This window comes from Anolis carolinensis, chromosome 4 (assembly GCF_035594765.1).
Source record: "Anolis carolinensis isolate JA03-04 chromosome 4, rAnoCar3.1.pri, whole genome shotgun sequence".
NCBI classification, from domain to species: Eukaryota; Metazoa; Chordata; class Lepidosauria; order Squamata; family Dactyloidae; genus Anolis; species Anolis carolinensis.
The window spans coordinates 8,890,993-8,913,277 of NC_085844.1; the positions used below are offsets into that span (position 1 = coordinate 8,890,993).

A 22,285-nucleotide genomic window follows, 5' to 3' on the forward strand; every position below is an offset into this window, starting at 1 on the left:
TAATATAAATGGTTTAAATTCACCAATTAAAAAAAAGAGACTCTTCAATTATCTTGGCAAAAATAATTATACTGTAATAACCTTACAAGAATCTCACATAGCAAAAAAACACATGCTAAATACTTAACTAATACAAAACTTGGCAAAGCATATCACTCCCTAGACACTAAGAAAAAAGAGGGGTAACTCTATATATAGATGAGAAATTGAGCTCAGAATTGGAATGTTTTGATCAGGAGGGTAGGACAATAGCAGTAAAGATAATAGGAAAGGAAACAATCTTAATATGTAATATTTATTTACCGAATGGCCCAAAAGGTAAATTTGTCAGCTGGTTAAGAAAGAAAATAGATCAATCTGAATTCAACCATTTAATAATCTTAGGGGATTTTAATGGAGTACTGGACCATAAAATGGATAAAACAACAAACCAAACAAAAAATAGCAAGAATAAGGATAATAAATCCCTCCCAAATAATTTACTGCAACTAAAAGAAGAATTCGACCTCCATGATGTGTGGAGAGTGAGAAGATTTTACATTTCATTCTGGCAGACACAATACATGGTCCAGGATCAATATGATCTGGGCCTCAAAAGCACTAATTACCAAAGTGAATAAAATAAAAATAATAAAAATAATTGCAAGAGATCTGTCAGACCACTGTCCTCTAATTATGAATTGTAATCAGAAAAAGCCCTCCTTTAATTGGAGATTAAATAATAATTTGATTAAACAGGAGAATGATATAAAGGTGATCAAAGCAATAACTAAAGAATATTTTCAACTAAATGATAATCAAAACACCACACCTCAAATAATTTGGGACGCTTATAAATCGGTAGTCAGAGGAGGCCTTATACAACTGCAGACACGCAAAATTAAGACAAAAAACCAAAAATTACAGATACTTTAAAATGAGATTGACTCATTGGAAAGACAACAAAAATCAAACCCCGGTGATAGGAAAATCCAGCATAAATTGGAAATTTTACAGAAAAAAAAGAACTTAGACCTAGAAGAATTGGCTAACAAATTAAAACGGGCAAGGCAAAATTCATTTGAAAATGCTAACAAACCGGGGAAATAGCTGTCTAGGCTATTAAGGAAAAAAAGATGTGGACAGCAAATTATAAAAATCAAAGCCCAAGATAACGAAGTCTATAGTGATGAAGAGATAAAAAATGAATTTCAGAAATTTTATAAAAGCCTTTATACAAAGGATCAAATAGACCCAGAAAAAATAGTAGAATACTTAGGCAAACAGAAATTACAGAAGATTTCAGGCAACCAAAGATTAAAACTTAATAAAGAAATCACGACAGAGGAAATAAAAAAGGCCATTAAAAATTAGATGTTGACAAAGCCCCTGGCCCATTCGGCTTCACCGCTGGATTTTATAAAATAGATCAGGAATAGACAATTGCATTTCTAAAAAAAAAATATGAACAAGGCATTAACCGATAAAATTATCCCTGAATCGTGGAAAACAGCAGAAATCATATTAATACACAAAGAAGGATCGGACCCAAGTAATGTTAAAAATTATCACCCCATATCATTATTAAACACCGATTATAAGATATTTACCAAAATTTTAGCCGATAGATTTACAGAATTTTTGAAAGATTGGATCTCTGTAGACCAAACAGGTTTTCTCCTCAACCGTAGCACTAAAGAGAATGTCCGTATAATATTGGATGCAATAGAGTATTTTGACTACAACCACCAAAAAGAGGTAGGCTTTCTCGCACTAGATGCTGAGAAAGCTTTCGACAATGTAAATTGGGATTTTTTACAATTACTATTAAATGAATTAGACATGGGGTCCCAATTCCAAAATGGTATCAATGCAATCTATCACCAACAAAGAGCTAAAATTAAGGTAAATGGCCAAACAACTGAAGAATTTGAAATACAAAAAGGTACACGTCAAGGTTGCCCCTTATCCCCACTTATTTTTATTTTCACGTTAGAAATCTTATTGGAAACAATTAGAAATTAGTAACCTTATTGGCATTAAATTAGATCAACCCACTATAAAAGTCCGCGCATTTGCGGATGATGTTATCTGCATTGTGGAAAACCCAAAATTAACGATTGGCTAGCAAAAATAGAGGAATTCGGCTTATTAGCCGGCTTCAAAATTAATAAAAAGGAAACTGTAATCCTTACAAAAAATATGTCCAAAAAAACCCAGAAAGATCTAAAAAAAAATCTGGCCTGGATACGCCAGACAAAATTAAATTCCTGGGAATCTGGATAGCAAGTAAAAATAATAAACTATTAGAGCTCAATTATGGGGGAAAATAGAAAGAAATAAGAAAAGACTTGACTAATTGGAAGAATTTGAATCTATCGCTTCTGGGTCGAATTGCCACCATTAAAATGAACGTTTTACCAAAACTACTATATTTGTTTCGAAACATTCCCATTATCAGAGGTACAAAATTATTTTAAAACTGGCATAAAGAAATCAACAAATTTATTTGAAATAATTAAAAAACCCAGGATAAAATTTAGTACAATGATTATCCCGAAATCAAAAGGTGGATTTGACCTCCCCAATTTGCAGCTATATCATGAATCCTGTGCATTAGATTGGGTTATGGATTGGGTAAAATGAGAAAAAAACAAAAAATTTAATATTAGAAGGCCACGATCTACGATGGGGATGGCATGGATATTTATGGCAAGAAAAACTGAAAATAGACAAAAATCTTGGTAATCATTTTATAAGATCGGCCCTCCTCAGAATCTGGACAAAATATAAAAGATACTTTTACAAAAAAAAAACCCTTATGGCTGTCTCCCCTAGAGGCAAATCAACAAAGATTACTTGGTTGGAAAAAATGGCCAACGTATAGAGAATTAATTAAGAAAGAAAATAATTCCACAGATACGCCTCCTATTAAAAACTTGGAGGAAATCCAGAAAGACTACAAGAATATTTCGTGGTTTCAATACCATCAATTAAAAGAAAATTATAAAAAAGACAAAATTAGGGGATTTAATATGAACAGTAATTTCTGGGACAATCTACTTACTAGAAATAAGAAAATTATAACATTACTATATAATAAATTATTAGAGTGGAACACCGAAAGTGAAATAATCAAAGATTCTATGTTGAAGCGGTCTAGAAATATAGGTAGAGCAATAACAATGGATGAATGGGAAAACATTTGGAATAAAAAAATAAAATATTGCTAGTCTACTGATTTGAAAGAAAACTGGCTTAAGACCATCCATAGATGGTACTTGACTCCCAAAAAACTCGGCCAAATGTATAAAAATTTAGATAATAAATGCTGATGGTGTAAAGATCAAGTGGGCTCCTATCTCCATATGTGGTGAAATTGTAAAATAATTAACAATTATTGGAAAACTATCCATATGGAATGCAAAAAACTCTTAAATATGGAATTCGACTTTAAACCTGAATTTTACATCTTAGGCTTACTTAACATACCAATTAGTGGAGAAACAAATCCCTTTAAAGAAAAAGAGAACAAAGAAAAAATATTTACATATGCAGTGACAGCAGCGAGATTAGTAATAGCCAGGAATTGGAAAGGATTAAATAAACCTACCAAATTTATGTGGTTAGAGAGGCTTTTGGACATTAAAAACATGGATAAATTGACTTACTGGCCTAAAAAGAACAACGGTTACTCAATTAGAGAAACGGACTGGTCAAACCTGGAAAAATACCTCAACGAAGAACCGTAATGAAGATGATACGTACTGGAAGATTGAAGACTGGAAGTCAACCCCCTCCCCCCACCCTATTCTTCCTCCGTCTATTCTTTTTTTTCCCCTTAGACTCTGTTACTTTTTTGTAATTCGAAAAACTCAATAAAAAAAAAATTTTTTTTAAAGGAAACTAGGCAAATGGGGTTTATATATCTGTGGAATGTCCAGAGTGGGAAAAAGAATTCCTGTTTGGAATTCTAGACAGGAAACAATAAGAGCCAGCTAAAACCTCCCAACAAAGGATTCCCCCAGGCAGGAAGCAGCCAGGCTTTGAAGCTACAAGGCTATTCAATGCGAATCAAGGTGGACAATTGCAACATTCACACTTGCCTCAAACAGACTGGAGTTCTTTTTCCCACCCTAGACATTATTCCACAGATATATAAATCCCACTTGCCTAATTTCCAACAGACCTCACAACTTCTGAGGATGCCTCATAGATGTGGGTGAAACGTCGGGAGAGAATGCTTCTGGAACATGGCCAGACAGCACAGAAAACTCACAGCAACCCAGTGATTCTGGCCATGAAAGCCTTCGACAGCACATTGAGCATCTCCTTTCTTCATGATTATGCATGGCATCTCCATTTCTTTTCCATGAGAAAACAGAAAAAACATGAAGTTCATGTATCAGTTCTTTGCATGCCTGACTGCCCATAAATTGCAATGAACCAAATGTAATTTACCTCACACATTCTACAGAAACACAGAAATTTGTATAACTGTTGTATTAAGGACAATGAGTTCTGCCCTTTCTATTCAAATCTTCAATCTTAGGGTTTACTGTTAAATCAATATCCATATGGTGGTGTGTAGCTGGATGCAGATGAGCCTCACAAAGCCAAAATGCAAGAAGGGCAAAACAAGGGAAACACATCTTCCATAACAGGAAGAAGACTGGATGGAAGAGTTCCTATACCTCCTTACTTGAGATTAGGTCATGTTGACAATGCAGCTCTCTGCAAAGGGATGTTCTTCCTTTTGCTCAATGGCCAACTTTACAGGCAGCTGCCTCTTCATAATAAAAGACATGTCTCAAAACTTTTGTAAGAAACCAGACAGAAAATGGGGTCACTAGAATTTTACCCTAAGGAAAAAGAATAACTTGTAACTTCAGTTGCCCATTTTCTAACTTTGAATAAGCAATTTAATAAAAGGAATTTTCCTTGTTATCAGGACATGAAGTCCTTTTATTCCTTTCTTAAATTCAGCAATGAAAAACACATTCATCCCTATTCATCCCACAATTAGTAATATTATAAAGTACACCCATGTACAGTCACACACATTACACATTATCAAATCACCGGAAATCACCTGTCATCTAAATATAATGGTTGTTCTATTTTCAAAAAGCATTAATATCTGCTAGAACAGACCAAAAACCAGCCTCTCCAATGCAGGCAATACGGCTTAATTGTGTAATGTTCGAAAATGTTGATAATTTCTGCTACCTTGGCAGCCACCTCTCCACAAAAGTCAACATTGATGCTGAAATACAACATCACCTGAGCTCTGCGAGTGCAGCATTTTTCCGAACAAAGCAAAGTGTTTGAGGATCGGGACATCCGTAGGGATACCAAGGTGCTTGTTTATAAATCTATTGTCCTCCCAACCCTGTTCTATGCCTGCGAAACATGGACTATCTACAAACGTCACACTCTACTCCTGGAACGATTACATCACCATTGCCTCTGAAAAATCCTGCAAATTTCTTGGGAAGACAGGCAGACAAGTGCTGGAAGAAGAAAAGACCACCAGCACTGAAGCAATGCTCCTACGCCATCAACTCTGCTGGACTGGCCACATTGTCCGAATGCCCGATCACCGTCTCCCAAAGCAGTGACTCTACTCCCAACTCAAAAACGGAAAATGAAATATTGGTGGACAGGAAAAGATGGGCTTCAAGCTAACCTTAAAAACTATGGCATAGACACCGAGAACTGGGAAGCCCTGACCCTTGAGCGCTCTAACTGGAGGTCAGCTGTGACCAGAAGTGCTGTGGAATTTGAAGAGGCACAAATGGAGGTTGAAAGGGAGAAATGTGCCTGACCGGGACCAACTTCCACCTTGAAACCGATGTCCTCACTGTGAAAGAGCATGCAGGTCAAGAATAGGGCTCCACAGTCACCTACGGACCCACCGCCAAGACACTACACATGGAAGGCCATCATATTCGGACAACGAGGGATCAACTAAGTAAGTACACAGATGGAAGTAGAGGTTTGGATAGCTGAATTCATCTCTGACTAGATCTTGCTAGACTTTATAAATCTTAGAAAGAAAGCTCGTCTTAACAAAACTAATTTCGGCACAAGATATGATTATACTTATTGGCTTTGATGACTACAAAAGAATGTTAAACAAATTCATGCAGAATAGGTCCATAAGTGGGGATTACACATGAAAGCAGATAGAATATCCATATTCAGAGCCAACATGGCACTGATTTAATGCTAGAGAACAGTGAAAGGGAACACTAAATGCCAACTTATGGATATCTTGAAAACGTATAATAATAATAATAATAATAATAATAATAATAATAATAATAATAATAAGAGCTGACAGCTGGCACAACAAAACACTGCATGGAAAGTTCCTTGACAAAATTGAAGGAAAAGCTGATAAGGAGAAGACCTGGCTCTGGCTCACGAATGGGACCCTGAAGAAGGAGACAGAAGGCCTGATCCTTGCAGCCCAGGAGCAAGCCATCAGAACAAATGCAATTAAGGCCAAGATTGAAAAATCAGCTGATGACCCAAAATGCAGACTGTGCAAGGAAACCGACGAAACCATTGATCATATCCTCAGCTGCTGTAAGAAAATCGCACAGACAGACTACAAACAGAGGCACAACTATGTGGCCCAAATGATTCCTTGGAACTTATGCCTCAAGTACCACCTCCCAGCAGCAAAGAACTGGTGGGATCACAAACCTGCAAAAGTATTGGAAAATGAACATGCAAAGATACTGTGGGACTTCCGAATCCAGACTGACAAAGTTCTGGAACACAACACACCAGACATCACAGTTGTGGAAAAGAACAAGGTTTGGATCATTGATGTTGCCATCCCAGGTGACAGTCGCATAGATGAAAAACAACAGGAAAAACTCAGCCGCTATCAGGACCTCAAGATTGAACTTCAAAGACTCTGGCAGAAACCAGTACAGGTGGTCCCGGTGGTGATGGGCACACTGGGTGCTGTGCCAAAAGATCTCAGCCGGCATTTGGAAACAATAGACATTGACAAAATCACCATCTGCCAACTGCAAAAGGCCACCCTACTGGGATCTGCACACATCATCAGAAAATACATCACACAGTCCTAGACACTTGGGAAGTGTTCGACTTGTGGTTTTGCGAAACGAAATCCAGCATATCTATCTTGTTTGCTGTGCCATACAACGTCGTTGTGTTGATAATAATAATAATACTTTATTTATACCCCGCCACCATCTCCTTGTGGGGACTCGGAGCGGCTATGGTTAAATACCGCATGAAAAGAAAGATATTATGATCCAGCAGACCTCCTTATGTTCTTTCCAGAAAACAAAACAATAGTCATGTATTCCATGAAGATTCCGTTTTCTGAATATACTTCTTAGAGAATGCTTAATAAAAGATATGATTTCTATTTGTGTGATAAATTGTCCCCCAAAGAAGTCATACAATTTGTTTTCTTATAACAACTATAAAATATACAGAAATACAAATAAATTAGGACAAGGGGAGAAACCACTAACTACAGTGGAAACTTGATTGAGAAATCTTAAAAATAATTACATATTCGACAGCTGCTTCCATGAAACATGCAACATCTTCATCTTACCTACTAAAAGGTTTCCTTTTTTTAATCTTATGCAAAGCACGGTGAGTAATAAGTGTGTGTGTGTATGTATGTGTGAAAAATCCACTGTCCTTTGATGATTAACACAAAACTGGAAATGACTGTGGTGTAATAGGTGTTAAAATGGGCATGGAAATGGCTTGGGGCGGGTTAATCACATGTTCTCATTAGTGTCATAAAGCGAATCAGATAAGAAGCAAGAGCATTTTCAGTAATAATTTAAAGTAATGTTTGGAAAGCCTTTCATGTACCATTACGCTGTGGCTGAGAGTACATACACTTATCCTTTAACATTACAACACACGATGAAGAGTCCTTGACTTTGAGAGGGGGAAAATGAAAGGTAAGTAATCAGTCTTATTCTTGGGTTGCTTGAGTTTTCCAGGCTGTAAAGTCATGTTCTAGAAGTATTCTTTCCTGATGTATCGCCAGGATCTATGGCAGGCATCCTCTGAAGTTATAAGGTCTGTTGGAAACTAGGAAAGTGGAGTTTATATATCTGTGGACTGATGTCCAGGGTGGGAGAATGAACTCTTGCAGCTTCAAAGACTGGCCGTTTCCTGCCTGGGGGGAATCCTTTGTTGGGCGGTGTTAACTGCCCCTGGTTGTTAATTGTCTGGAAACAACCTCCCAACAAAGGATTCCCCTCAGCCAGGCTTTGAAGCTGCAAGGCTATTCAATGCAATCAAGCTGGTCAATTGCAACATTCACATTTGTCTCAAGCAGACAAGAGTTCTTTCTCCCACCCTGGACATTATTCCACAGATATAAACCCCACTTGCCTAGTTTCCAACAGACCTCACAACCTCTGAGGATGTCTGTCATAGATGAGGGTGAAACATCAGGAGAGAATGCTTCTGGAACATTGCCAGACATAGATGCAGGCGAAATGTCAGGCGATACAGCCCGGAAAACTAACAGCAACACAGTGATTCCAGCCATGAAAAACTTCGACAACACATTTCAGTAATATTTCGAAACTCTTTCATGTACCATTACATACATACATACACTTATCACTTGATATTACAATATACTATGAAGAGTCCTTGACCTTGAGAGGGGGAAAATAAAAGGGAAGTAATCAGTCCTTTTCTTAAAAGCAAGAAATATTTCCTTCTGGAAAGGAAGCATTCCCAACAAATACCCTTAGCCAGTGAGAGAACTAGTGCCGGTTGGTAGCAGAAGTGAAGCTGTGAAAATATTTAATACGAAAGATATAAAAGTGTATTGGTATCAGATGGGAAAGATATCATAAGAAGGGAAATCACAAGTCCTGCTATTTCCTCAAGAAACTTTCATTGAAAAATTAAGGGCACAGTTCCTGATCACATTGGAGTGGCATCACTACTTTACATGACCGTCAACTTTAAGATCTATCTATCACATATGACAACTAACTGCCACGTTTACCAACTTTAAAAATAATTAAATTGTAATTCCTGCTCTGACTCCCTATTAAAGTCCTGCAAAAAAAAGTTATAGGTTTACAGAGAGATTATAAAATACGGAAAAAGAACAGTTCTAGAAGTCAACTGTTCTGCTACTGTTTAAACTTTTTATTTGGGCCGCAGACAAAGAGCAGCCTTTATCGGGCAGCAGGAAAAGCAACTCTATTTAAAAAACTTGGATGATTAAGACACTGTAAGTTGCTGATGTGTCTGCTTACAACAAAGTGGAACCTCTCTATTTCACAACTTCTGTCATCAAGGAAGAGGAGTTCATTTTCTGCCTAAAGAAAGGAGCTCGTAAAAAAGGAAGGCAACGAAACCCTTTTCCCAGCAGTCAAACTGAAGGCTGAACTCTCTCTCTAAACAAAACCAGAGGAGGAAACAGATAATTATTAGTAAGGGAGAAAATAAATAACAAGCAGATCTGGTTTTTCCTTTTTCAGGCTCAACGTGAAATACGGGTCTGTTACATCAAGGATATGTTTGCAGTTAGATGGCAGAGGAATTTGGCTAAAAGGCATGGACAAAGTTTGTCCCTCCAGGTGTTTTGGACTTCAACTCCCACCATTCCTAACAGCCTACCGGCTGTTAGGAATGGTGGGAGTTGAAGTCCAAAACACCTGGAGGGACAAACTTTGTCCATGCCTTTAACATCATTTTTCCCAAGCCGAAACACAGCATCCACTGTTTTGTTTACCTGGTAGACTTCTTTCACCTTCTCCCTGGGAACTCCCACCAACACACACAGCTCTAGGACAGCTGCCGGCAGCACGTCTCCCATAGCAAGGTCCCCAAAAACTCAGGAAAAAAAGGCCTCCTCCAAGGATCGTCCTCCTTTAGCCTCAAGGAAACGCATCCCATTCCATCACTCCTATAAATAGAGAAAAAGGGAGAGAGATGAAAGGAAGCAGCTGCCCTGAAGCTCAGCTGGAAGGAAAGAAACAATGAGATCTTTCTCCACCGGAGAAGGAGGAGCCGCTGAAAGAGAAACTCCACCTCCTAGGAGGGAATAAAAAGCTGGAAATTTTGTTTTTGTTGAAGGTTTTCATGGCCGGAATCACTGGATTGTTGTGAGTTTTCTGAGTTATGTTCCATCTTCCAGAAGCATTCTCTCCTGATGTTTTTCCCACATCTATGGCATGCACCCTTAGAGGTTATGAGGTCTGCTGGAAACTAGGCAAGTGGGGTTGATATATCTATGGAATTTTTTTTTCGTGTCAGGAGCAACCGGAGTTGCTTCTGGAGTGAGAGAATTGGCCGTCTGCAAGGACGTTGCCCAGGGGACGCCCAAATGTTTGATGTTTTTACCATCCTTGTAGGAGGCTTCTCTCATGTCCCCGCATGGAGCTGAAGCTAATAGAGGGAGCTCATCCGCATTCTCCCCAGGTTGGATTCTAACCTGGCAGCCTTTGGAATAATGTTCAGGATCTGTTAGAGGAAAGTGTAAATGTTGCAATTGGCCACCCTTTTTTTTCATGTCAGGAGCGACTTGAGAAACTGCAAGTCGCTTCTGGTGTGAGAGAATTGGCCGTCTGCAAGGATGTTGCCCAGAGGACGCCCGAATGCTTTTTTTGATGTTTTTACCATCCTTGTGGGAGGCTCCTCTCGTGTCCCTGCATGGAGCTGGAGCTGATAGAGGGAGCTCTTCCACGCTTTCCTCGGGTTGGATTTGAACCTGGCAGCCTTCAGGTCAGCAACCCAAACTTCAAGTCACAAGGCTTTTAACCCTCTACGCCACCAGGGGCTCCTCAATTGGCCACCTTGATTAGCACTGAATAGCCTTGCAGCTTCAAAGCCTGGATGTTTCCTGCCTGGGAGAATAATCCAACCAGGGAAATCAGTCACAGCAAAACACAGCCTGAGCCCATTATATTATTTGAGAACACAGAAATGTTGGACCACTCTCACAACCACGTCAGATGACACAGAGGAGCCACTGAAATCCACAAGCACGTGGACAATTTCACAGAAAGGAGGAAACCATGAAAATGAACAAAATCTGGCTACCAGTATTTTAAAAAAAACCTCTAAAATCAGGACAGTAAATAAAGAACAACATTCAGAAAATGGGGAAATTCCAGACAAGAAACAATCAGGGCCAGCCAACATCTCGCAACATAGGATTCCCCTAGGCAGGAAACAGCCAGGCTTTGAAGCTGAAAGGCAATTCAATACTAATCAAGGTAGCCGATTGCAACATTCCCAAATTGTCTCAAACAGACAAGAGTACTTTCTCACACCCTGGACATTATTCCACAAGTATATAAACCCCACTTGCCTAGTTTCCAACAGACCTCACAACTTCTGAAAATGCCTGCCATAGATGTGGGTGAAACATCAGGCGAGAATGCTGTTGGTATATGGCCATTCAGCCCGGAAAACTCACAGCAACCCAGCTGGAAATTTTGGTTTTCAATTAAAAGAGGGAAGGGGGTAACGCTATCATAATTACCCATAATTAGGCAGATCAAGGGCTCTTCCTTCCACACAGCCATATAACCCAGAAGATCATGGCAGATAATCAACAATATCTGTTTTGAACTGGATTATCTGAGTCCACACTGCCATATAATCCGGTTCAATGTGGATTTTTATACAGCTGTGTGGAAGGGGACCAAGAATGACATTGTAATTTCCATAATATTTATAAGAAGAACAAGAACAAACTGCAGCCATCTCCCCTTCCCACTGCTCACTCCCTGCTTCCCTCAATATCAGCAAAATGGTCTGCCCCTTTAAGCACATCCCATTGGACGCTGGGGTTTGTAGTCCAGCGAGAACAAGGAAATTTATAGCTAGGCATTCTAAACATCCCGCCCTAAACTTCAAGCCCCAGCATTCTATTCGGCGTTACCAAGGCAACGCAAGGGCCAGCCGTCTTCCTACAACAGTGAAGCGGGAAGTCAAGCTGTAAACACTTCCCTTCGCCCCGCTATTATAGAAGTGTTCCGGTGCGCTGATTGGACCGCTATTCCGTAGCCCCGCCTCCCGGGGACTCATAGCCAATGGGTGCCTCTCAGAGGCGGGAGCGTTCCAGGAAAGGGAGAAACTCGACTGGAATCTGAGAACTTGGCATACATATGCTGCAATGAAGATGAATAATACAGCTTGACTCATTTGAATCGTAGCTTTATAAGGTCTATGTGAATATTGCAATTAGCAAGCTCGAGTTAGCATTAAGGAGCCAAGTTGCTGCACAGTCAATCAGTGAGGGTATCTGCACAGTGGTAACCTGACTGTTGTTGCCTGGAGGCTCCCTCTGCTTGGGAGGTGTTGACTGGCACTTGATTGTTCGCTGTCTGGAGTTCTCCTGTTTCTGAGTGATGTTCTTGATGAAGCAGTCTGGACACATAATATTATTTGAGGACACAGGAATGCTGGACCACTCTAACAACCATCATGCCAGATGACACAGAGAAGCCAATGAAATCCACATGAAGCATTTGGCCAATTTTCACCAGAAAGGAAGAAACAATGGGAATGAACAAAATATGTTGTCGAAGGCTTTCGTGGCCGGAATCACTGGGTTGCTGCGAGTTTTCCGGGCTGTATGGCCATGTTTATATATAAACCTCCCTTACTTGTTTTCCAATATACCTCACAACCTCTGAAGATACCTGCCATAGATGTGGGCAAAATGTTAGGAGAGAATGCTTCTCGAACATGGCCATACAGCCCAGAAAACTCACAGCAACCCAGTGAACAAAATCTGGTTGCCAATATTTGTTGGGTTATCTAAGCAATCATGCATGCATTTTCAATGTGGGATGGTTTATGTAGTTAGTTATGTCTGTTGCTTAGTAACTTGACAAGCTGCATTCCAGAGTTGATGACACCATTTAGGGGGTTTTGCATATGAAATGGGAAATGGGTGTATCCTTTCTGGGGACACACAGGAAGTGATGTACAGATGCCTCTTCCTGTCTCTTCCTCTTTGCTCCTGACCATGCCATGCTGATGTTCCTGTATGTTAAGAGATATGTAGTTTCCTGAACTGTTTTTCTTTGGAACTAAGATGTTTTTGCCTGTATGACCATCATCATACAAGATTGTGAGTAAACATATTTTTGCTATTTTATTTGATGTCTCTGATGCTTATTTTATGCGCATGACTTTTAAAAGGGAAAGGGAGGCTGGATATTTTGTCTTATTGTTTATTTTCTTTTTACCTCTGCTCACATAAACCCCTAGTCTTCTGCGTTTTTACTGCTCTGCACGAATGTTTAACCATATTGGAATCATAATCTTAACAGGTTATGAAAATATATTCCTATTAATATTAAAAAAAACAACAGAATCAAGACAGTAAATAAGAAACAATCAAAGGCCAGTCAACACCTCCAAACATAGGGTGCCTCCAGGCAACAGAAGCCAGGCTACCACTATGCAAATACTCTCACTGATTGACTTTGCAGCTGCAAGGCTACTCAATGCTATTTTTAGCTTGTCAATTGCAGCATTCACACTTGCTTCAAACAGACAAGGGTTCTTTTTCCCACCCTTGACATTCCAGCTATATATATATATATATATATATATATATATATCAGTGGTTTCCAACCTTTGGGCCTCCAGGTATTTTGAACTTCAGCTCCCACAGTTCTTAACACCTGGTAAGCTTGCTTGGGATTTCTGGGAGTTGAAGTCCAAAACACAAAATATATACACTCCACTTGTCTCATTGCCAGAAGATCCTCTGAAGATGCCATTAGCCACAGCTGCAGGTGAAATGTCAGGAGAGAATGCTGCTGGAACATGTCCATACAGCCCGGAAAACTTGCAGCAACCCAATGATGCCAACCATGAAAGCCTTCGACAGCACATTTGTATTAGCACTGAGGATGGTTGTCTGATTCAGCTCTTTCACACTTGTTTCTCAAAAGCGGGACCTCCATACAGCTCAAAGAAATTGAAACAAATAGAGGTAAAACGTCAGATGAGGCATAAGGAGAAACACTTAACGTTGTCGATGTTGAATAATAATAATGATGATAATAATAATAATAATCATCATCATCATCTTTCGAATCCAGACTGACAAAGTTCTGGAACACAACACACCAGACATCACAGTTGTGGAAAAGAAAAAGGTTTGGATCATTGATGTCGCCATGCCCAGGTGACAGTCGCATTGGCAAAAAACAACAGGAAAAACTCAGCCGCTATCAGGACCTCAAGATTGAACTTCAAAGACTCTGGCAGAAACCAGTGCAGGTGGTCCCGGTGGTGATGGGCACACTGGGTGCCGTGCCAAAGGATCTCAGCCGGCATTTGGAAACAATAGACATTGATAAAATCACGATCTGCCAACTGCAAAAGGCCAACCTGCTGGGATCTGCGCGCATCATCCGAAAATACATCACACAGTCCTAGACACTTGGGAAGTGTTCGACTTGTGATTTTGTGATACGAAATCCAGCATGTCTATCTTGTTTGCTGTGTCATAATAAAATAATAATAATAAATCTTGCTTTGTATCCTGCTTTTCTCCCTCATGGGACTCAAAGTGGCTTACAACATACTAAAATCACATAAACAGCAATCAGAACACATCAATAACAAATATCAGCATAAAGTAAACCAATTAAGAAAACAACTAATTTCTTTTGAGATGATGTTCCATAGGGTAGGAGCAGCCACCGAGAATGCCCTCTCCCTTGTTGATGTCAGTTGCATTTGCAACAGTGGTAGAAGTCAAAGTAGGGCCTCCTCTGAAGATCTTAAAGAATGGGTCGGTTGGTATGAGCAGTGTCAGAGTTTTATATTATTTAGGTCATTTCTTATGTGAAAATGGATAAGTGTTTGTAAGAATAATGTCCTATCCATGTATGACCCGTAGCAGTCAAGACACCTGCTAAAGACTGAGTGCTATTAATAGAGACTGAGTAATTCTTGAGTCAGTGAATGTGAAGGTGAAGGTGAAGGTGTTGCTGTTGGAAAGCTATTGGAGTGGAGCTGAAGAAAGCTTGAAGATAACATTTTGTTTCGCCGTTTGAAAGCTGCTGATAAAAGCCAAGGACTGTTATGTTTGTATATATTTTCATATAAATCTTTCTTTACTAAAAGACAGTTTGTTTTGGGGTTTTCTCCTTGGACGAAGGGTGCAACTTCCGCAGAAGGGTTTGAATGTTTGGAACCCCAATTTGATAGCTGCAACAAGCAGATGCGATCAGATAAGTAAGTTGGACTAAATTGTTTAGAGCTTTAAAGGTCAAAACCAGCACCTTGAATTGGGCTCAGAAACAAATTGGCCGCCAGTGCAGGTGCTGTAGCAGAGGGGTTGACTGGTCTCTGGGTCCAGCACCTGTAATTAATCTGGCTGCAGTCCTTTGAACTAATTGAAGTTTCCGGGCACTCTTCATGGGCAGCCCCACGTACAGCCCGTTACAGTAGTCTAAATGGGATGTAACCAAGGCATGGACCATCATGGCCAGGTCCAGCTTTTTAAGGTACGGGCACAGCTGGCGCACAAGTTTTAATGGTGCAAAGGCCCCCCTGGCCATCACCGACACCTGAGCCTCCAGACTTAGCGTTGAATCCAGAAGGATCCCCAGAATGCAGACCTGCATCTTCAGGGGGAGTGTATCCTCATCTAATGTAGGTTGTCACCCTATGTGAGTATTTGTAAAAGAGGCACCATGATATGGTTAGTTGACTGGAAAGGGCATGTGTCGACGGCTGATTGGCTGAGCCAGTCAGGAGCCAGAATTCCGATTGGCTGCTGTTTCTAGCTTGGTGCTGAGACAAAAGGTTTTAACTGCCACTTACATCTCGAAGAGGGAGGAGAGCAGTTGACTGGAAATAGTCAGGAAGGAAATGGCTGCCATACTCTCCAAAGCCTGATTGTTATAAGGCAAATGAGGCATATTTAAAGACTGTTTAAAGGGACTGTTTATTCCCTAAATTCTCTGTGTGAATTCAGAAAGATTACTATACAGTATATATTGTTGTCCTGCTTGATCTTTTGAACTGAAGTAAAGATAGTATTACTTGTTACACAAGCCTGAGGGACACTTCATTATACTGCAGGGTTTATCTTGATTCAGAAACTGCTGTAAAGTTTCTATTTATTTATTTCTACAACCCTCAACACCCTATACCCTGATCTGCCTTACGACTGATCAGGAGGATTTCTATCTTGTCTGGATTCAATTTCAATTTGTTTATCTTCATCCAGTCTATTACAGCTGCCAGACACCAGTTTAGAGTCTGAGAGTCTTCCTTGGCTTTTGGTGGAAATGAGTAATAGAGTTGGGTGTTATCTGCATACAGATGGCAACGAACTCCAAAATTCCGGATGATCTCTCCCAACGACTTCATGTAGATGTTAAACAACATAGGGAAAAGTACAGAGCCCTGCGAGACCTCACAGCTCAATGGCAATGGGGTCGAGCAGGCATTTCCCAATACCACCTTCTGGGACCTTCTGTGAACCCTGATTTCCAGAGTCATAGTCCAACATTCACTATTTAAAAGCACTCACTAGCAGTCAATTCCTAAAAACCTGAAACTTTGACATACCTTAGGAGCCTGTTTCTGTGATCCTAATGACTCACATAGATGAGGAAAAAATGCTGACTACATCTGCAGTTCTGTCTTGTTCTATTCTGAGCAAGCCGAGAAATAGATATGATCTTCCTCAAGGCACAAGACTATGAAGTGGCAAGGAAGAACAGTTTCAGTATGGAAAGAAGAAATCAGAACTATGAAACGGTAAGAAATTACTCTTATTTGAAAAAGAAAGGAGGGCATGGTTCATAGACATCTTTGATGACTGTCTGGGGTGTGTTTTTTTACGTCAGAGAATTACTCAGAATTTATGTCTGATCCTAGGATCTGTCTGGCATTTCATTGTCATCTTATGGTCCTGAAGGCCCAGTTCATCAAAGTGATTGAAACAGACAGGGTTAGTTAATATCAATCCGCCACAAAAGCACTCTTAAGTCCTGGAATAACAGGATACTTATATAGGAAATAAGCAAGCTGTTTTTTAATCTTTTTAGGGTATTTTTTATTATCTTCAATCCACTCCTTCGGGCTTCACACAAATCTACCATTTGCCAAAATATATGATCCTGTGGTTTTCATTTCCATTTCTGGCCGAATAGCTTAACCATTGGTTCATCCCATTGAGTACAAAGTCTGCTCGAAGGCTGCTTGTGGTCTCTTGGTATCCAGTTGGCTGGTCATCATATCCATCAGTTATCTTGTGTTTGTGCTATATGCCCTGCCCATCTTCTTTTTGCCTCATAGAGCTCATTGACCATGTCGCATATCCCAGTTTTTTGATGCAGCTCTTTGTTGCTGACTTTATCTCTTGTTGTCACGCCACACATCCTTCTTTCCATTGCTCTCTGAGTTGCCGCCAGTTTTTCTTCCTCTAACTTTGTTGTTGCCCATGTTTAAGATGCATATAACATTGCCGGTAGAACTGTAGTGTTGAAGATATCTGCTCTGACCTTCATTGGCAACTTATCATCTGTTAGCACTGTCCAGTTTCGATTAAAAGCTATCCAAACCACCTTGCGTCCTCTTGCCTATTTGCCATTTGCCAATTTATTCAACTGTACTTGTTGTCCAAGATATACATATTCAGTCACTTCCTCAATTTCCTCTTTTTTAAGACATATCTTGTTCTAGCAAACCTAGAAGTCAAAATATTGCCCAAACAATTATTGGAATTTGATCAAGGCACCGGATGGACTACAAGTACAAATCAGCGGAAAGATTAAAAGGGTACTTATTGTATGCATTGAAATATATACCCTCCCCTTAGGAAGAAACATTTATTCAACTGCAAAAACTTTGTTTTTGTGGGACATCCTTCAGCACATTTTGCTATAGTTTTTCAATAAATATCTTATTGAGTCTCAGTCAATTCAACCTAGTATGTGCCAGCCACAAAAACAACATTTCTAGAGTATAACAACTACTTTCAAAGTAAGTATCACACAGTTAAATAGTAAATAGCACTTTCAAAACAGAAGCAGATTTTTTTTCAAATTTTGTTACATAGGAAATCAATAAAGCAGGTGGAATTATGTCCTTCCATAGACCAAGGCAAAAACAAACTGCTACCATTTTTCTTCATCATTGATTACTCTGCCACCTTGATTTTGCTTACTCACATGTATCCCTGTTTCTATCTGTGAAATGTTGTAGGGTATGGCAGTATAAATGCAGCTCAGCTGATTTGTCCCAAAGGCTGTTGTTGCTGGTGAATAGCCATTTAGGTTGGGCAGTTGCCTCTGCTAGCAAGCCCAGCTCAGCCTGGAAGTCCAGAGTTATAGAATAATATGAATAATTAGCATGTCCTAAACACCATTAGCTCAATCTAGGTCAACAAACTGCTTCTGAATACAACTGCTCCTCTCAGAAGGACAAAGACTAAGCTTCTAAATGAGGTGTTTACAGGCCGGCGGCATGTTCGCAGCTCGTTTGAGTCATCAATACTCCAATTGAACCAATCCTCTCTAGTGGCTATTAGATGTAATGCGTTCTGTAGAACATCATATGGGCTGAATAGAATTCCTTGTGTAGTCAGGCATGCTAAACTTCTGTGAACACAAATGCCTATTTAAATTGTGATAAGCCTGCGTGACAAGGCTCGACGGGAAGGTCATTCTGGCTTGCAGCTGCCAGGCTCTATATTCAAAACATTGCATTTGGGAGTCAAAGTCACAGATGGCTACCGAGAAGCAACGTGAAGCCTCCCGTCCACTATGTAAGAATCACACTTTCCACTACCATGGCTGGAATCCAACATGAACATCTTCATACATAAACTTCCATGTACAAGAAACAGATGACTATGGCAGTTTTGTATTCAGGGGCAGCAATTATATCATAATGTGCATTCACTATGCAATGCTAGCTAGTTGAGTAACTGATGTGATGTTGAGCACCGACCCCCACCACGGTCGGAGCCACGGTGGAGAGACCCGTGGGGAGCGGGAGCCCAGAGCCCGGCTGATCAGATGTGCAAATGATTGGAGGAATGGAAAAGTCCAGCAGCAGCTACTAAGCGCCCTGGATACGTACTATCTTCCCTCTGTATTACAAAGTAACCCCTTTAATAAATACACACTTCCATGTGTTACCTTTATATTTGATTCTTTGTATCCTTTTTGCCTCCTGTGTCTTTTGCTTTCTCCTTTTGGCTCTTGCAGCTGGCCCTGGTAACCGCTTGGCCCCATAGCCCTCGAAGTGGGGCTCCCTTGACCAACATATGAAGGTTGAATGAAAGGTAATGCCTCCACCTTTGTTACTTGGATTTGGATAGGAATATTTTAATAAATCAAACACAGAAATAATGCTTAGAATGTGCTCTTTAACTACCACTATTCACTTTCCCACATAATCACCAGACAATTGGATACATTTCTGCCAACGAACAAGTTTTCTGAAACCATCATGGAAGAAGTCGACACTCTGTTTCCGCAACCAGCGTCTCACAGGACCCATCGTGCACAGATCTTCCAATAGCCAAGCAAAGCAATCATGTGACCCACATGTCCTTGTGAAATGCCGATTATGCTTGAAATTTCTCTGAATGATACGATGATCGTCCTGAATCAATCTGTCAACCTTTTGCTTGTGAAACTCGGTGGTTGCTGTCACAGGACATCCAACTCTTTGTTTGTCACGCAAGTCAGATGTTCCCACCTCAACATCTTTACACTTACTCGCCCAACAACACACAGTACTCACACCAACACAATCACCATAAACAGCTTGCATTCTCTGATTAATCTCCTTTGGGGTGACACCTTCTGCTGTCAAGAATTCAATGACTGCACGTTGCTTAAGTCGCATTGACCGACCATCTGCGCAGGGTTCCATATTTCTCACTTTAACAACACAACCATTCATTGCTAAGGCTTCCGGCCAAATGGAACTGTAGAGGAGAGTCTACTGAACAAGCCAGGACCTGCCGCAGACCAGGACTGGCATCTGTTGAGTTACGAAGGCTGAGGCATTACTTTGCATTTAACCCTGGTATAACTTTCCTTACTCCTACTGTCACCAGTTCACACATTCACACAATATCCAAGGACCCCCTGTTTGTGTATAATGTCATATTTTGTATTTCATATAAAACTTTTGGAGATCAAGCCACTGATCCAGACCCAGGTAACCTTTCACCAGCACCTCTTGACCCTGAAATTCCCTCCAGCAGTTTTCCTGGTCATTGCCCAACAACAATGGATCCAAGCACCCATCATCTCTGGAGCCAATCCATCTCTATTATTTATTTATTTACTACATTTATATCCCGCTCTTCTCACCCCGAAGAGGACTCAGAGCGGCTTACAAATCAAATGTACATACAATATATTATTAGCATAGCACAATATAAGCAATAAATTACTATATTGTACTATATCATTATATGGTAATATTATTAGTAATATTACATTTTATTTATAATATATAATTAATATTATATTGTATTATTATTAGTAGTAGTATAATATTGTATTACATTATATATATATCTCTCTATTGGCTCCATAAGCTGCTGAGGGGGAAATGGAAAGGGCCTGAGGCTGTTAGGAATTGTGGGAGTTGAAGTCCTTTAAGGCTTGTCTACAACATTGTGGCATTCATTTTCATTTATTTTGCTTTTGCAACATTAATATTATAGCCCCATCAATGCACACAGCAGCATACCTTCAAGCCTGTAACCAAGGGGGTAGTTTAGGGGTTTGACCCCCCCCCCCCAATTTTCAGGTTTAAAAAAAAACCAGGTTATTCATGAATTGCAACTGCAAGTTGCTTCTGGTGTGAGAGAATTGGCCATCTGCAAGGACGTTGCCCAGGTGCCCGCATGATTTGATGTTTTTACCATCCTTGTAGGAGGCTTCTGCATGGAGCTGGAGCTGATAGCGGGAGCTCATCTGTGCTCTCCCCGGGTTGTATTTGAACTGGCAACTTTCAAGTCAGCAACCCAACCTTCAAGTCATCAGTCCTGCCAGCACAAAGGTTTAACCACTGCGCCATCGGGGGCTCCACCTATCACCATGATAAAGGTAATAAGAAGAAAACCGAAATAAACTTCTGCCAATTTTGGAAACTATTGTCCTTTGTGGCTAACCTGAAAAGTCAACCTCTCTAGAATTTTTTTCTGGCTATAGGCCTGCATACAATTATCTGCATGAAGAAACGCTAGCCTTCCTCACACTTTGTGGATGTTGTACTACAGAATCCCATTGTCCCCAGCCAGCACAGCAATGGGATCTGTAGTACAACATCCCCAAAAGGTGGAGATAAGTTCATATCTCCAAAACTGTATGCTTTCTTATTTCCTATCTTGATTTAAGTCACTGCTATGTGGAGGAGACTTCAAGGGGAATGAATGTTGTTTGTTTATTTGCAAAGCTGATCAATTTCATTTCCTAGCATGGAAGGAAGTCCACCCTGAAAAACCTCAAGGCTGTTGAACTGCATCTCATTTGCATGAGTCCCCTGGCATTCGAAACAAAACATTATTCTCACAGACACACTACTGAAATAAAGATCTAAACCTGGCTGAAATTTACCAGTAAGTAAATTCTGTTTATAGGACAATTATACATGCAGGAGATAGATAATAAACTCTGTGCACTATCTTTGCACACTAATTTGTTTGGACAATGGTTTGTTAGCCACACACATTGAACATTGATCCATATATGGTCTATTGTGCCACATTAGTATTCAATGCAAAGGTTAATACATAATAATCTTTATATTCTGCTCTATCTCCCCGCCAGGACTCAGAGCGGATTACAGAATCCATACATGGCAAACATTCAATGCCGGTATACAATTAACAAGGACAGATAATACATAAACAGAGGTAAAGGCTTTTTCAATCTTTTCCATTTCTGGCATCTGGAGGCTATGCTTGACTCCAGCCACAGGGTGAGTGGGTGCTGTCACTCCATCTTCCATGCCGAGGAGCATTATCATCTTTAGATGTCCACCCAATCAAATCACCGGCATGTCCTTATGGGTGCCTTTTAGTACCTCCCCGCTTAAAGCCATGCCTATTTATCTACCCACATATCTGTTTTTGATCTGCTAGGTGGGCAGGGAGCTGAGGCCAATGGCAGGTGCTCACCCTGACCTGGGCTTGAATTGCCAACCTTTCAATCAGCAGGATATTCTGCAGCTAGCTGTTTAGTTCGCTGTGCTAAGCCCAGCCCCTAAACTCAGGTTAGGTTATGACATTCTTCCAGCAGAT

The 22,285-nt window shown here is 40.2% G+C and overlaps 1 protein-coding gene and 1 long non-coding RNA gene across 5 annotated transcripts in view; both read right to left on the reverse strand.

The window, feature by feature from the left end:
• Window positions 1–11,932, reverse strand: part of dennd3 (DENN domain containing 3) — a 46,002-nt gene extending 34,070 nt beyond the window's left edge. Inside the window, exons 1-2 of one of the 4 annotated variants that reach the window (XM_008108303.3) lie at window positions 11,912–11,932; window positions 9,755–9,928 (exon numbers count right to left, since the gene is read on the reverse strand). In XM_008108303.3, the coding sequence (XP_008106510.1) occupies window positions 9,755–9,838 (84 nt within the window). In that variant the 5' untranslated portion in view covers window positions 9,839–9,928; window positions 11,912–11,932. Of the gene's footprint in view, window positions 1–9,754; window positions 10,168–11,509; window positions 11,748–11,911 lie in introns of those variants that run through there. The other 3 variants (XM_062979957.1, XR_010005853.1, XM_062979958.1) reach the window with 3 other exon arrangements.
• Window positions 11,933–17,043: 5,111 nt separating this feature from the next.
• LOC134298763 (uncharacterized) lies at window positions 17,044–18,695 on the reverse strand. The gene is made up of 2 exons (XR_010005852.1): window positions 18,186–18,695; window positions 17,044–17,702 (listed from the first exon to the last, which is right to left on the reverse strand). It is a non-coding gene; the product is annotated as an uncharacterized LOC134298763 (long non-coding RNA).
• Window positions 18,696–22,285: the final 3,590 nt, after the last annotated feature.